Genomic DNA, 14,635 nt, shown 5'->3' with positions numbered 1-14,635 from the left:
ATGGGTAATGAGTAGCGCGAACAGTGCAGGATTAACACGTACAGTATCTACCAATAAGCAGTGGGATATCACAACAAACGGACCGTGGCTATCGGACAGACTGGCCGAAGTTTTGCACACGTTTTATGCGGTTGGAAATCTCTGTCCGCAATTCTTTGCGAAGAGACTGAGCACGGACGGGAAGCCCCTCCTGGGTATCCACTGTGGCGAGAACCTGGTCAATCAAGGTATATGGTAGCCAGGTCACAGACACGGTTTTGGGCCTCTCCTGTGCGAGGTGAGCGTCACTCTGCAAGGAGGCACCTTAATCAGGAGGGTGACCACGACGATAAAGAGGGTCAAAACACTCACTCCGCATTAGCGACAACGTGTGCTCCAGTGCCCCTTCGAACATCTCGTAGCGCAGGCATGTGCGAATCAGATACTCAGGGTGGTGCACTTGCGGCGGGGGAATTAGCGATGCGCTCACAATGGTTGCGCGTAGAAGACTTGCCTTTAGCGGCTGAGTCAACCACTGTCGAGGTGGTGATGTGCGATCGAGTTCTAAGATGGTTTCCAATGTCACCTTGGTGTATCTGTAATCCGTATCCGGACCATCGTGCCGCTCCAGCAACTCTCGAAGGTATCGCCAGCCTCGGTCTGCTGCCGTGCCGGGCCACGAAATCACTTTGTCAGTTAGCAGCCAGTCAGACGACGTGTCTCCGCCTCTATCAACGATGAGTCAGCGCAGGCTTGGAGCAGGCAGACAGCAGCCTTACATGACAGCCTCCGGGTTGCGGGAGAGGCGCAAACATAGGCCGGTCAAATGTCCGAAGAGATCAGTCATGTCGACGTTAAGTGTGCGTGCGGTAGCCATGTCCATGTTGAAGCGATTCGCTTGTGTCAGATGCAATATGACGGACAGAGGCGATGGCAGCGCATCTGCGGGCTCGTTTATCAGCTCACGAGGACGTCAAGCTTGGGAACCGGACACAACTTACCCCCAGCCGACGGAAGTGTGGGGTCTCGGCGGATTAACTCCAGACGGATAGTCAAAAGTGTATACTCGTACTGCATGTCCGCCAGTTCCACCACCTTCATGTCCCGCTTCCCGGGCCCGTACTTGACCTACGGGGTCTCGACAGCTTACGACGCTTACGGGGCTGCACGCGTCAAAATCCTTTTCAATTAGCATCATGGAGAAGCGATCCGGAGCGAGGAAGCCCTATTTACCTCGTGTTCGAATTCGGCCGTAACAAGCAGGATGACCCATGTGTTCTTCTGATCAGTGAGCGTGAGAGCATTCATTCCAACAACATAAGCTTCAAGCTGCAACTCGGCAATTTCAATGAAGTTCGCCGGGTCTCCGAACAGGCTGGCGAGCTTCCGCGCCCGCTGGTACTTTGTGAGGGCGGCTAAGGTCCGAGAAACATGGTTGAGAATGATGTTCCCTGGGGAAAAGGATGACGACTGACCATTACGATAATCGCCACGAGAGATATACAACGTGTAGAGTATCCTTGAGTAGAACGGTCGCACTCGCGGGTCCACGTTCCGGGCCTTAAACGAGAGCGATTCATCCACCTCGTCCACGAAGCCCGTAAAATTAACGACCATGAGCCGGTCGACGGCGTGCTCCTCGCACATCCGGTGCATTAGTTAGCTCACACATTCCCATTTTCTGGTAAACACAAGACGGTGAGTTCTCATGTGACACGGGACGAGGACAGAAAGAAGACACCCACACACAATTTCTTATAGAGGTGGGAGACTAGTGGGGCATACACATCTTCATAAAGCCCCAAGTCCGTGAGGCCTCTTATGACCGCGTGCCACAGGGACGCGGTGTCGACACCTGGCGGTGCCACGGACAGAGCGAGCTGGGAAAACACCACTTCACTTGATGTCACAGAAATGGCCTTGAAGAGGCTGGCGATATGCAAATAGAGATCGAACACAGATTGTAAGAACGCCGCGCCTGGCAGTACCCCGGCCGGAGCCTCGTGGTCCTCCATGGTTAACACCTGTCACGTCCTGGCGGGCGATACCGTTATTAGTGACGCAGTACAGGGATTACACCCTCCAACACACTTACCGAGGCTGACTGCTACACCCTCCATTACCGAAGCTGCATCATCGTACCTACCCTCATCCAACCACAGTCGCCCAAGCACGTACTTCACCTCAGCTGTCCTCGGCAGCCACGCTAAGCTCTCTCTGGAAGCCTCGCGGTATCCGAGAAGACGCAGCCACTCCCAAAAGAGCACCTCGAGCTTCGTCGCATTTGCAGGAGATAAAGATTCCAGCAGCCCGGAAGAATCTAACAATAGGTGTGCGGAGACAGGCGCGCCTGCTGCATCACTGTCGTACTGCGTGAGGAGACAGTGGATGAGCGAGTAGCTCAGCGTGAATCCGGAGGCCGTTGACGAGACGTGCATGTCCCTCATCTTCGCGACGACTTCCTCGTCCGCCAAGGCCCACAGCTGGCTGGCGTGTCGCGTACCAGAGCATGGCGATCCCACGGAATATCACAAAGATTTCTGCTAGCAACGCGGGATCCCATTGTGGCAAATCTTCCGAGACGAAGAAGAGCAACGTAACGAGCCACAGACACAAGTCATATCGTGCTTGGACGGAAACTGCAACGTACGAAGACACAAGCGCCCTCCACCACTCCGGATAGGCGGGTGGAAGCCGCAACTCTGCATCTTCATCCTCATTTCTTTCTTCACATTCTTTTCCAAGTCACCAATGACATTGAGCACTGACTGAATAGTGTCCGACATGTTGTCGACGCTCTGCAAGCGCCCGACAACCCAACTCTCCATGCCTTCGTCGAGCTCCTCGCGGATGTTGATTCACTCGGCTTGGTCCTGTATAATATCGGCATATGGGAAGGCGATCTCTTGATGCACAAGGTCGACCAATCGATCCTCGAAAACAATCATGGGCCGGGTGCCAATCTTAGCACGCAGCGTACACAGGATCTCCAGGAGGGTAAACTGGGGGTCCGGAAGAGAAGACGCCGCGAGAAGCCGGCGGGACCTAAGAGGAAAGTCCTTGTCTACGAGCGCCATGATTCGTTCGCGTTCGACGACCAGAATGCCCTCCCTGAGTTTTCCCATGCCGATCGCCAGCGGCCAGCGCGCATGGCGCTTGATCTCACGACACCGCGCTACGAAGCCCTCCCAGTCGCGTTTCAGCCCGTTCCAGTACCTGTCGTACTGCGGAGCACAGGTGCTGGGATCGCGGGTGAGCTCAACCGTGCAGCCCACTACGGCAGCGATCTGCTCGCCCATGCTGCCGTACATGGTCAACAGCCGTGGCGCGTATGGCGGGGAGAGGGAGCGGCATGCATCAGTGTACTGATCGATAGCAGTCCGAAGCGTTACAGGCGAGAATATGCCTGGTCTTGAGATTGCTTCGAAAAACTTGTCAGCCATGGAGCCTGCGGACAGAAGCAATTTTTCCAGATACGCCGGTGTGAGTTCCGCCTCATGGGCGTAAGTCGCGGTGTTCCACACCACCTCGATCCTGTTACCATCATGAAACGAAATCTTGGTGTCTTCCACCATGAACTGGCCCTGCTTATCCCAAACAGTGTACAGGGTGGAGCCAATCACCACGAAGTCCTGTAAATGACAATGTGCACTTGTGACGGAGCACTCAAAGTAGTTCAGAGGATGTAGATCGCTGGAATGCGAGCTGAAGAGATGGAAATAACCTCCCGAAGTCAAGGATGATGCAGCTGGGATGAACGCGAGAACATAAGGCACAGGGTTCTCCATTTCAAACTCTGGAAATACACTGAGAAGCTTCTGCGCATCTGCAGGCAGATTCCGGAGCTTGAGGCGGATGTCGAAGCAGGTGTCATGGCCTTTCCTGGAATGATCGCAGCGAGCGACTTCTCAGCGACACATCCGCTTCGTGCTGTCCATAGCCGGAGGGTCCGGTCTCTTGACAGAGTCCAAACGGAAGGACGCCATCGAGATCATGTCGGAACTTCCTGGAAGACCGCCCTGCAAGGGCAGCAACGAGGTGATTGAAGTAAGTGAATGAGGATGGAATTCTGCCTCTTGCCAAACATCTATGTGTGGGTTAATAATGGCCGCAGCGAGTCCAGGGGCGAGTCGAGAGCCGTACCATCCTCGTCATCATTCCCGAGAAGTTCTACTTCCAAACGTAGCAAGGAACCACTAGGCAAACTCAAAACAACACAATGTGGCCCGTGCACTTGGACCAACCCCTCCATGTCTGACTGCATGTTCTGGATGTCGTACTGGCGAAACCGGTACTTGCTGGGTTGCCAGAGCTGTGCGCCACATTGAAGAGGGTGGACAAAGCGATAGAGAGAGCCCACGACTGACACGATAATAACGTGTAGTTCTCGCTCTTCCCACTGCCGGAGAGGGTAAGATGGCACCAGGAAAATCAAAGCGCAGCTGGGGAGCATCGCGGGTGAGAGTGATGATGAGTTCGAGAAGGGTAGCACGGTGTATGAGGCGAAGCAGAATGGTGCCCGTTCGGGAGGTATGAAAGAGGGTAGAGTAGCTGGCATGTTCTGGGGAAGCAGAGGAGTCCACGAAAAGGCTGAGAATATCCTTATGCGATGTGGGGACGGAGATGGGCAAGGACGACGGGAAGAGGGAGGAAAGATGGGACGCGACGAGCACGCCGCACTCCATCGACGGCGTGGTTTGCAGGGTAGCACAGTAGTATTGATTTGGAATCTAGAACGGGGGCTCCGTTTGATCAAAAATACAGCAGCGAGCCGGCGACACGAGTGGCAGACGCAGGAGAGCAAAAGGTTAACCTTCGGTTAACATTCAGTTAACATTCGATTAACCCTGCGAGGTGTCACGCACGCGTCGCGACGGTCACCCCATGCTTGCCTCTTACGGCCAATACACCTGCCTTTTCGGGCAACCATTACTCCACGCTGCCAAGATCTGCCAGTCGCGAGGTTTCCGCCATGAGCCTCCAGTCCATCGTTTCCTTCCCAGCCTTGCCACTCGGTGGGCTATATCCCTCGATATGACTGCAACACCCCCAGCGGTATATATTCCCCCCGTCCTCCTCGGTGAGCACCAAGTTCCAGTTCTTCGCTCTTCGTCCAAATTTCTACTTCACTGTACACACTTCAATTTTCTCGTCTTTTGGCCATGGACCAAATGATTCCCTACGACGCGATTTGTTTTCCTGCCGACGACCGTCCCCCCCACTTGGTCTCCCTGATGACCACAGTTCTCAATGTGGTTCTTCCCAATCCGTCCCAGCCTTACCGCTGTAGTCACATGCCACACCCAGAAATTCATATCGACTATATTGCCGAAGGCTTGGGGCCCAGGTCCTGGCAGTATCATGTGCGTCTAATGCGATCTCTCCCCCAGATTAAACACCGGCCATGACACTCACTCATTCTCCCGTCTCCCACACCTCTTTAGCTTGTTGAGGCCCTTGATGGCATGAACAAGAAGTTCACCACTCCGTACATACTCTTCTACCCCATTGTATCCCGCGATGGGATGCCCTTCCCAGTCAACAAGTGCATCCGCGAGATTCAGGGCGCCTGCTTCAACGAGGCTAAAGCGTGGCGTGGAAACATCGTTGTCGCCAAATACCGCGACGCAGACTATTCTCAGATGGCAGAAGCGTCGATGGCCGATTTCCCGATCCTCAAGAACTATCTCAAAACCTGCCCGGCTCCGTGAAGGTAAATAAACATACGCATCGCTTGTCAGACATGCGCTGACCGTCCCTTATGCCCTTGACCAGCTGAGCACAGCTTCTTGTTATCATTGCCGAGGCTATCACGCGAACCTTGAGGACTATTTTTTGGACATGCACATTCGTCTTATCGCGCACGCTCGCACCAGCCGGACCTTGCATCACCACATTGTAACTACATAGAGCCTTATAATAAGTAGTTACAGGACTCCTCCGCGTAGATCGTCAGTGGAATATATAATCTCCTTACAGTTCACCACGGTGCGGGTCGCCCTCCTTCAGTCACTTCTCCAACCACGGTGCTTGCGGTCTCGCCTTGCTCGGATCACAGTGTTCCAGTATGGGGCTGGCAGGATCAACGGGTGGATGAGAAACGCGTCCGACCTTGACGTACTTCTTACGTTTAGCATAGAACTCCTTCCAATTCTGCACGCGCCGCACTGGTAGCGGCGAGGTAAATAAGCGAGGGATCAACAAGCTTGCGCCACAAGGATCGGAAAGTTTGGAATCACCTTCATTTCTTGTTTGCTTAATCCGCGAAGGTCGTGCGTTAGGTGCGTGGCAAAACATCCCGTTCCGAACGCACGGGCGCCGTCTCGTTCGGCCCTGCAAGACTCGGTCAGCGCAGCTCGACATGATAACGGTTCTCCTACATCATGTGGTAGGGGCCGCCAGGCCCGTATGTCGCACGGCTAACGGTCACATCGTACACGTCGCCATCGATCTAGGCAGGGAGTATGGCGGGAACCTGGCAGCCTGGTGGTACAGGGCTCCAAGGCGACTTACGGCAAGATAAACGGGTTTCTAAGTGTTTGAACCATCGAACGGAACGTTGCCAGCGTGCCCTCTGAAAAAAACCGTTGGTTCGTCTTACACCGACACGATGTCGTAATAGTAGACATCAGACACGCATTATGAGTACGTAGTTGGACCGGAAATGCTCACCGGAATAAGTTTCCGCCAGTTCGGGGGCTCCAGCTCCCGCAAGTAATTTCCGGTAATGAACTTGCCAGTCAGAAGGACGACTATAGCGGTGTAGAGGCGAAATTTAATGAGGCCGAGGCAGCCGACCTCAGGTTCCTCCGCGAGGTCAGGCTCCTCCGGCCCTACAGGTTCACCTCGCACAATCTTCACCTCGCGCCCCTTCTTGCGCTTGACCCACTCTTCATGCTCATTTTCCTGCTGCTTGCAGTATTGTGAAAGTCTTCAGAGACAGGTGCTAGTTCAGGATACTGCGAATACACGAGCAACGATCGTGCGCACCCGAGGAATGGTCGGTTCGCCTGCTTTGTTAATACGAGTCTATCGCGTTCCACAGGATCTGGGACCTTGGGATACTTGTCGTCATTTGGAAACTCTCCCCATGGAGACGCAGGTACCTCTGTTCCCGGGCTAGTTGGTACAGTCTGGCCATTGCGCGAAGGTGGCAGCTCCGTCGGGCGCTCTGGGTGCAAAATCCAAGACATGATACGAGATATGGGCACGCAAACACAGTGAAGTGAGTGCGACGAAAGAGAAGCGAACTGCGCACCTTGCTCCAAAAATGTCTTTCACGAGACAGCGAATGCACTGGACGACGTCTCGCCAACCGTCTTCAGCCACTCGACCGTGACGTGTATCGTCAGGTACCGGTCACGCGACGGATCGAGATCGAGGGGCGAATAGGCCGGAGCACAATCTCAAGGTTGAGCTTACGGTGACAGAGTGACGATATCGAGGTCTCGCGATATCCGAGCAACTGTAAACACCGGATCATGGTATATGACAGTCTTGGAAAGGCCCCACAACCACGATATCCTGATTCAAGTATGTTTAACACCATTCCTCGCGCAGGGTTACAAGAGTGACAGGTCGGTGTATAATCCGTTCAACGCGAAAGAGACGGTAAGGCACTGCTCAGCGCTAGATCAGTGTCCAGCGTAGTCTAAGTACAACAAACTTGGTGTTCCTGAATGGGACCAATGCCGGTTACCTACCTACCTACCTTCAGGTTTCAAGGTTTCGAGGTTTCAAGGTTTCAAGATTTCAACCTTCAAATGGGCTTCCATCAAGCTTCAACGTTTCAATGTCAACACGAAGCTTGAAAAGGTTACAAGTTGGCACTATCAAGATTCACGTTCATGAACTCTCCACGTTCACAAGGACGGGGCGGGGAGAGGGGTATGACATCATGTATTGTAACGGAGCTGAGAATCGCAGTGGAGTAAGGCGCCAGGCATTTAAGCGGAGCAATCGGGGTAGAGAGCGATCCCTGGAATCTTAATTTTAAAAGTAGTTGAATTTAACTGTTAGAAACGTCCACGTTCAACGTACCATTAAATTTCAACTCAGTGTCCAAGCGTTCAAGATGTCAACGTTTCAACATTCATTCAAAGTCCAACATTCACTGTCTGCAGATCCATTCAACCCGAAAGCTTATCGATATGTGGCTGAGTCAGCGGCCTGCAGTATATCGATCTACCCCATACTGGAAATGCGCGGAGAAAGCGGCAGCAGCACTCCCGATCGGATGTAAGGCGTTCCTTTCAGGGGCCGCAGTTTCGATTGATTACGTGTTCTAGAGTCGTGTCACTAACAAACTCAGTGTTTGTCACTGATGCCCTCATGAAGTTACAGACTGTTTCCGCAACTCATAAAGCCCTCATGCAATGGTCGACTCCCAGCAGTCTCTCACCCGATAACCCTCCGCCTGGACTCGTGAGTCCGCTCCTGTTTATGTCTCTGTCACTGATTCGGGTGCAAAATTGAAGCAGGCTTTCTGCACGTAATTCATGTCCTCATCCACAAATGAGTATCCAGAACGCGTGGCCATGGAGGATTTCGCGACGAATGTCTTCACGCCATTCCTGGAGCTCTATGGCGACAAATGGGACCAAGGTGCGCTCTTACCACACGCGGACGCATGTAACATTCCTGACTACTCGCATCACGATGCTGTCATGCGCTTAATGTGTGTGACCCTGCAGCCCAGTGGGACGCCGCTATCGGTGAGCTAACGTTTAGTGCTGTCTCCGACCATCGGACTATGTGCTGACCGAACGCAGCCAGATTCAAGGCAGCGCACGAGCCCGCGGTGATCGAGCGCATTATGAAGTTCGCTAAGCTACCGGGGTGGGCCGGCATTGAGGAGCAGTTGAAGAAAGGCCCGCCCGAATTCCTGCGTCCTGGGTGGAGGAGCCCTCTCCTCGGCAAACAGGTGGGTGTTCGTAACCAATTGGGCAAGTTCAATTGTGACGGTAAGGACTTAGGTCGACCTTGACTGGATCGACGCGGACGCATATGAGTGTGTGCAAGCAAGCAAGGACGGATGGAGGGACAAAAAAGTTCTTGTAATCGAGTTTTGGGCGACGTACGTTATCTTTCCGCCTTATCGATCACTTGCCCGGGGCTAATGGATGCGCCTTCTAGCTGGTGCCGAGTAAGTCTGTATGGCATGTTCCCTCCCAGAGGCCCATCTAACTTCTCGCGCAGCCTTGTCATCCGGTGTGCAAAATTCTCACGGACGTCGCCGCACAATACCCAGACGTCAAGGTCATCACGTTCAATAATGAGGGGATATTCAATAAGGCACCGACCGATTCGGAGATTATAAAAGACTTCGTCGCCGAACGTGACGACGTCAATTATCCGGTTTATATCGATAAAAAGAATATTGCCGTAGAGTGTACGTTTTGAATCCCTCCTTGTTTCAGCTAAGGCCATGCTGAGAGTGCTGTACAGCGCTGTTCCAGCCGGGAGAATGTTTCAGTATCCCGCTGGGTATGCTGTGGTCTGTGATAGGTTGCTTTGAACTGACCATTCCCATGCTAGTGTTTATAATTACCACAAGAGATTCCGTCATCCGCTGGCTAGGAAGTCCGAGAGAGATGGCTTCGCCTCTCGATGACGCGCTGCAGCATGCCTGACTTCCGGACGCGAGAATTCGGCTGGCCATGTAGTAAAAAGGCGGTGGCTTTGAACTGAACGGTGAATTGCAACTGAAACCCCGGACTGTTTTGATCTTTCGCGAAGATTTAAGTGCTCGTGAGATTGATTCGTGATTGATTCTGTAGCTGCGATGTAGTCTTGTAGAATTATGTTGTAATTTGTTGTCCTCGTCGTATTACAATCTAGATCTACTGGGAACATGGACAGAAAGCACAGACGGGCGGTCACAATTACCGCAAAGGAAGCACTACGAAGACAGACATTGACTGGACCCCGGTATGCCATTGAATACATGCTGCCTATCAAAGCATTTCCGTGCGAGACTGCAGGTCAACGATATGGACAAAGTGTGTGATTCACGGTCAAAAAAAAAGAATATGCCAGCCTGAAAGGAGAGAAGGGTATCAAACGTTATTACAGCGGCGCAGGCAGTCGGTTCTTCAGATCTAGACCTGTAGCTAAGTTCGTTCATCGCAAAAAATCGTGAACAGGGGACCTGGAGAATTGCTCCCGATAGGTTTGTCTCCCGCAGAGCCTGCTGACCTAGGCAGGATATGTAAGCAGGCGGGTCAGATTGCATCGCGATGAGGGGTATCAGGCAGGCGAAGTGGTATAAGTTTGCAACTCACAGTCCTTTGTATATGGGTACGCATATTTCGGTAGGCTGTTTCTCCCCGTATATCCGAGTTTACTGACATTCTCAAGTGGAAACTGTCCGGCTTGCTTAGTAGTCGAACGTCTTGAACGTGTGAAATCAAGAGACAATGGCAGGGTCGGAATAGAACAATCCCTCCATCTGCCAATCAAGCGAATTGTCTCACCAGGGGTTCCAAGAACATTCTGCACCCCCGAAGTTATACGATTTCGGCAGGACCATTTACAAACGTCACGAACTTCTCTCGAGGTCATCGCAAGTCTAAGTCCACGTGTGCCGCTGTCGTACGCCATTGCTATACACCCAACACCCCTTTTCTCTCGCTGGACGTCTCTTACAATTTGGATATTCAGACGTGTGGATCTGCGCAACTTCTCGAGATCTCCTAGTACCCAATTGGAAACCTCGGCGCGTCTCGTTCGTGAGTCGTTCTATCCGCAGCGGTGAAATCCGGGCCCAATCTTGTTGTCGGAGTGCCCTCTATTCATCTCCGGTGTTCACAGGCTTGTTCGGAATGGAGTCCTCGTAGATGCGCGATAATTCCTGTCCTGCCATGGCTATCAGATACACGCTTTCCCTCATATGTTGTTTGTGCTTACTTTGTTGTCAGCTGCATGGCTCCCTGGGGTACGGTGCGTCAGCGGCGATGCACGATATGGGCCATCGTGCATAGTATGCACGGTGACACTTCAATCGACCAAACAATGCTTTAATTTTTGAAACTATGTTACTGACAAGTGCAAGCCAGCTGACGCAGAGGTGGAAGAAAAAAATTCTCTTTTTTTCCCTCTATTAATATCGATGTGTACATTAGATTATAAACGTTGGTCTCAGTTCGATAACCCTTTTATTTTGCTTGCACCGCAATGTGTATCCTTCGATCTGCCCAGAGTCTCCATGACTTTTTCCGCAGTAAGTGTCGACGTATTATCTCGCTACACTCAGGACGAGTTAACAACTCATACTTCTAGCATTCGCCGCTGTCGTACACTCATCTCCTCTTCGCCGAACTCGACAGTTCACTCCCCACGCGAAGGCCATCACGGTTCAATTTCGAATCAAATCTATCTTGTCTTGAATCACTGTAATGAATAGACATGGTGGGACCTCTTTGGGAAAGCCTTTGATACCAGATGGCATATCTCAGTACACACGAACTGTCGTCCTATAGCAAGTCATTAACACCTACTGCATCCCTTGCAAGTTCAGAGGATGGCAAGACAGAACGCGGAGGCCCAATGCACCACTCAGATCATGCATTTGCACTGTGCAGTTGTGTGTTCAGACGGGTGTTCCACTGTAGGGTACGGGTTAGGGTCGTGGACATGTGAATAGGACACGGACATTGGTGTGTGTCTGTCCTGGGATGTGAATGGACCAGGCCTGATTCATTAACATCTAAAGACACGGTCAGGGACAGTGGGTTTTCTCCTAACGAGGCTACGGAGGCAACTTACTGCTTCAACCATTTAGATACTGCTGTAGTCATCCTACATCTAACGAAAAGCTCCTGCACTGGACGTACGAAAAGGCAGTCTCCTGGCCGGAGGATTCAAGCGGGCTTGGGCATTCACAGGAGGAGAGCTCAAGTGAGTTTCGTCTACAGCAATGACGTCATACTTTCGTTCGCATTTGGACGTTTGTCCTCAATTCGGCACAGGTGTACATTGGCCCTCGGGACAGTCTGCCTTATCAGAATGCATGACGCGGTACGCCTAGTTACCGGATATTTAAGACATTTTCTTCATATATTGTCCCTCCGTTTGGTTTCAGTCTGTATCTCAACATCGGATGCTTAGGAGATACTGGGGTGTGGCGTCAGTTCGTGTCATCTTGTCCCTTTTGTACGCATAGGAGCGGCTTCTGGATGCTATGGCCCATCATGCCCGGATAAACGGTTGGGCAGACCTGCTGCTGCTGACTGCAATATCGCCGATTCAGACTCGAGGCATGCTCCTTATCACACAACGACGGGCCTGCACAGCTTAGTAAGTGTGTTCGTGCATAAATGGTGGAAGTTAGTGAGGGTTGGCGACTTCCACGGTGCTCATGGTCATGCTGTATACTGCTCACATTCATTGCCTTCAGACAATTGCATTGATATACATGACAATTCTTTCCAATCACATACTCTTCAGAGTCCTAGGCATCATCAACTAGACCGACAGGAGCCTTCGCACCAAGGTAGTCCAATGGCACATGGATAGGTAGGCAAGGATGAGGATCTGTGTCATGGTGTAAGATATAGTCATGTCCTTCTCGCGGGTGTTCAATGTCATGCCTACAACTTGGGTCAGAGAATATTAAGTAAATTGTCAAAATTACCCACCGACGCTGCAGGTGTACTTTTACCGAGTGTAGTGTTGCAGGATCGCTTCTGCAATAAAAACATGACCATTTTGCACAATTGCACCGTTTATCCGTTTCCTCAATCTTTTTTACCATTGTGATGTCCTCAGTATTCAAGATGCTCCATGAAGTTCCCCCCTCTGGGTGGAATATCTTCTCATGCAGTACCTGTTCAACATTAGATATTAAGTGGTTGAACAATGACCTAAGCTCACAGCGGTCCTCCACGTGACAACACAAACATGACCATGAGTCATGCATCTCGGTTTGAGACAAATGAATCTGGCATCCAGCTCATCCATCTCGCGAGCCGTGACAACAGCTGGATTCTTCCCACATATCATGGTAATATTTGTGATAGTGGAGCAGGAGACCTGGTGGAATCTGAGGGAGCCCGTAACAATGTGCCACGGTTGCTCGCCGAAAAGCAAGTGGACCGTGTTCATCACATCAGCCTGGTGAGTATACGTGAGGTCAAGAGCGCCATCGCCATTCATGGTGCACTTGTTCATACACGCATGGATGAGGATCCTTGGGAACCCAACAAGATTCTGACAAGAGCTGCAGAAAAACCACGTTGTCGCTAATCCCAGAGGGGATATGTCTTCTGCGTTCATCTGTTTCACAGAGGCTGGTAAGAGTGTCATGAGTTTGAAAGAGCACTCCAAGTGCCATCGGTCCGATAACTCAACGAGCAGGGGGGATAAGTCTTCGAAGCTTTTCGCCAGACCTATAGATGGCCGACCAAGAATAGCCAGAACTTCGGGCATCATGCAGAAGTCACCAAATGACGGCAGTAATTCTGTGTGAGGGCGGCGAAGTATAAATGTCATATAAAACTTTGCCGCCGCTTGGATTTGCATGATGAGACGCTCGCAGCGGCTTTTGGAGAGGTGAACGGCCCTTGCATGAAGTACGAACTGAAGAATGTCTTCTTTGATGTTTTCCCACACTATACAGCGTGATATTAGTGCTGAAAACTGAATAGAGTAATCCACATACCTCGTTCCGTCAGCTGCTTCGGCTGCTTCACCTTTTGATGATTGAAAAATGCACGGACCATATCTCGATCCATTGTTTTGAGATCATCACCATAGCCTAGCTCTTGAAGCTTCTGTATGATCCTATGATTATAAAATCACATCAGTGTCAACGGGTTGGGCCCAAAAAAATATTCTCACGCTTCACAACGTTTCGTGCGTATATCATCACGCTCCTTCGCGCGAATAATGCCCTGGTCATAATGCCATTTCTCTAGGAGGCGCGCATGCTAACCAGTAGCTTAGCAAGAAAGCTGCAATGAAACTTTCATATCTTGGCTTACCATCTCAACAGCCTTACTAGACTCTATCATCTGTTCTTCGAAGGCTCGAGACTTCTCCTCGTTATTGCCAACATCCTGTAGACAGGACCGTAGTACCGCAACTCGTGCTTTTAAGTAGTTCCGGCCTGACTAGTAACTTAGTCACCATACGAATGATAGTAACAACACCTACGATGATTGTATATGTCTCCCGCAATTATTTGTAGGGACTGCGGTCGCTCAGTCTCTGCTGCATGAGGATAGAGAAAGCGAAGAGCACCAGACATGTCCACGAAACTTTGCGACATCAGCCATGATTGAAAAAGCGATAGAAGAATATATTACACACTTGCTGTCAAAACAAGCCTTGCAACATCGAACCCGACTACGCCACATAGGTTTGAACACCTTCGCGTTGAAACAAAACTGGGAACATACGATGAGCCGCGGTGGTTAGTGCACAAAAAAGCTATGACTGACATGGCAATGTGGCAAGAATAACAGATTAGCATAGCCCGGCTCGTCAAGGTCAGGAGGACAATCCGGCAGATCCTTGACATTCGAACGAGCCTTCTTCCACGCTGTAACTAACGAGCGGCTCAAGAGGATATCACGGAGAGGTTTGCTCGATCGTGCTAGGTTTAGAAGGTCCATTGGGTGGAGGCAGCAAAAAATCTGAGAGAAAAGCGTCAGTG

At 51.3% G+C, this 14,635-nt stretch overlaps 5 protein-coding genes across 5 annotated transcripts; 2 read left to right on the top strand and 3 right to left on the bottom strand.

Annotated features, from left to right (window-relative positions):
* Nucleotides 1–284: 284 nt before the first annotated feature.
* SCP_0300880 (hypothetical protein) lies at nucleotides 285–4,664 on the bottom strand (the record flags this gene model as incomplete). Its single annotated transcript, XM_027755485.1, has 11 exons — nucleotides 285–289; nucleotides 352–707; nucleotides 759–921; nucleotides 981–1,107; nucleotides 1,213–1,394; nucleotides 1,455–1,617; nucleotides 1,725–2,003; nucleotides 2,103–2,466; nucleotides 2,842–3,861; nucleotides 4,224–4,291; nucleotides 4,347–4,664. The coding sequence occupies 11 exons, from the start codon at nucleotides 4,662–4,664 to the stop codon at nucleotides 285–287; spliced, it is 3,045 nt and encodes a 1,014-aa protein (XP_027611286.1).
* Nucleotides 4,665–5,141: 477 nt separating this feature from the next.
* Nucleotides 5,142–5,690, top strand: SCP_0300870 (hypothetical protein; the record flags this gene model as incomplete). The annotated part of the gene is made up of 2 exons (XM_027755484.1): nucleotides 5,142–5,342; nucleotides 5,424–5,690. The coding sequence occupies 2 exons, from the start codon at nucleotides 5,142–5,144 to the stop codon at nucleotides 5,688–5,690; spliced, it is 468 nt and encodes a 155-aa protein (XP_027611285.1).
* Nucleotides 5,691–6,618: 928 nt separating this feature from the next.
* On the bottom strand, nucleotides 6,619–7,172 carry SCP_0300860 (cytochrome b5; the record flags this gene model as incomplete). The annotated part of the gene is made up of 2 exons (XM_027755483.1): nucleotides 6,619–6,910; nucleotides 6,970–7,172. The coding sequence occupies 2 exons, from the start codon at nucleotides 7,170–7,172 to the stop codon at nucleotides 6,619–6,621; spliced, it is 495 nt and encodes a 164-aa protein (XP_027611284.1).
* A 1,305-nt stretch (nucleotides 7,173–8,477) lies between these two features.
* Nucleotides 8,478–9,611, top strand: SCP_0300850 (hypothetical protein; the record flags this gene model as incomplete). Its single annotated transcript, XM_027755482.1, has 8 exons — nucleotides 8,478–8,583; nucleotides 8,673–8,693; nucleotides 8,751–8,902; nucleotides 8,955–9,055; nucleotides 9,115–9,124; nucleotides 9,178–9,370; nucleotides 9,427–9,465; nucleotides 9,517–9,611. The coding sequence occupies 8 exons, from the start codon at nucleotides 8,478–8,480 to the stop codon at nucleotides 9,609–9,611; spliced, it is 717 nt and encodes a 238-aa protein (XP_027611283.1).
* A 2,833-nt stretch (nucleotides 9,612–12,444) lies between these two features.
* Nucleotides 12,445–14,594, bottom strand: SCP_0300840 (hypothetical protein; the record flags this gene model as incomplete). The annotated part of the gene is made up of 10 exons (XM_027755481.1): nucleotides 12,445–12,569; nucleotides 12,641–12,665; nucleotides 12,731–12,805; nucleotides 12,853–13,589; nucleotides 13,640–13,761; nucleotides 13,819–13,907; nucleotides 13,962–14,086; nucleotides 14,134–14,237; nucleotides 14,290–14,366; nucleotides 14,421–14,594. The coding sequence occupies 10 exons, from the start codon at nucleotides 14,592–14,594 to the stop codon at nucleotides 12,445–12,447; spliced, it is 1,653 nt and encodes a 550-aa protein (XP_027611282.1).
* Between the last annotated feature and the right edge of the window lie 41 nt (nucleotides 14,595–14,635).

The sequence above is a fragment of the Sparassis crispa genome (assembly GCF_003851025.1).
Source record: "Sparassis crispa DNA, contig_000002F, whole genome shotgun sequence".
Taxonomy (NCBI): domain Eukaryota; kingdom Fungi; phylum Basidiomycota; class Agaricomycetes; order Polyporales; family Sparassidaceae; genus Sparassis; species Sparassis crispa.
The sequence above is the reverse complement of the archived record's forward strand: the minus strand, read 5'-3'. Positions and strand labels throughout refer to the sequence as shown.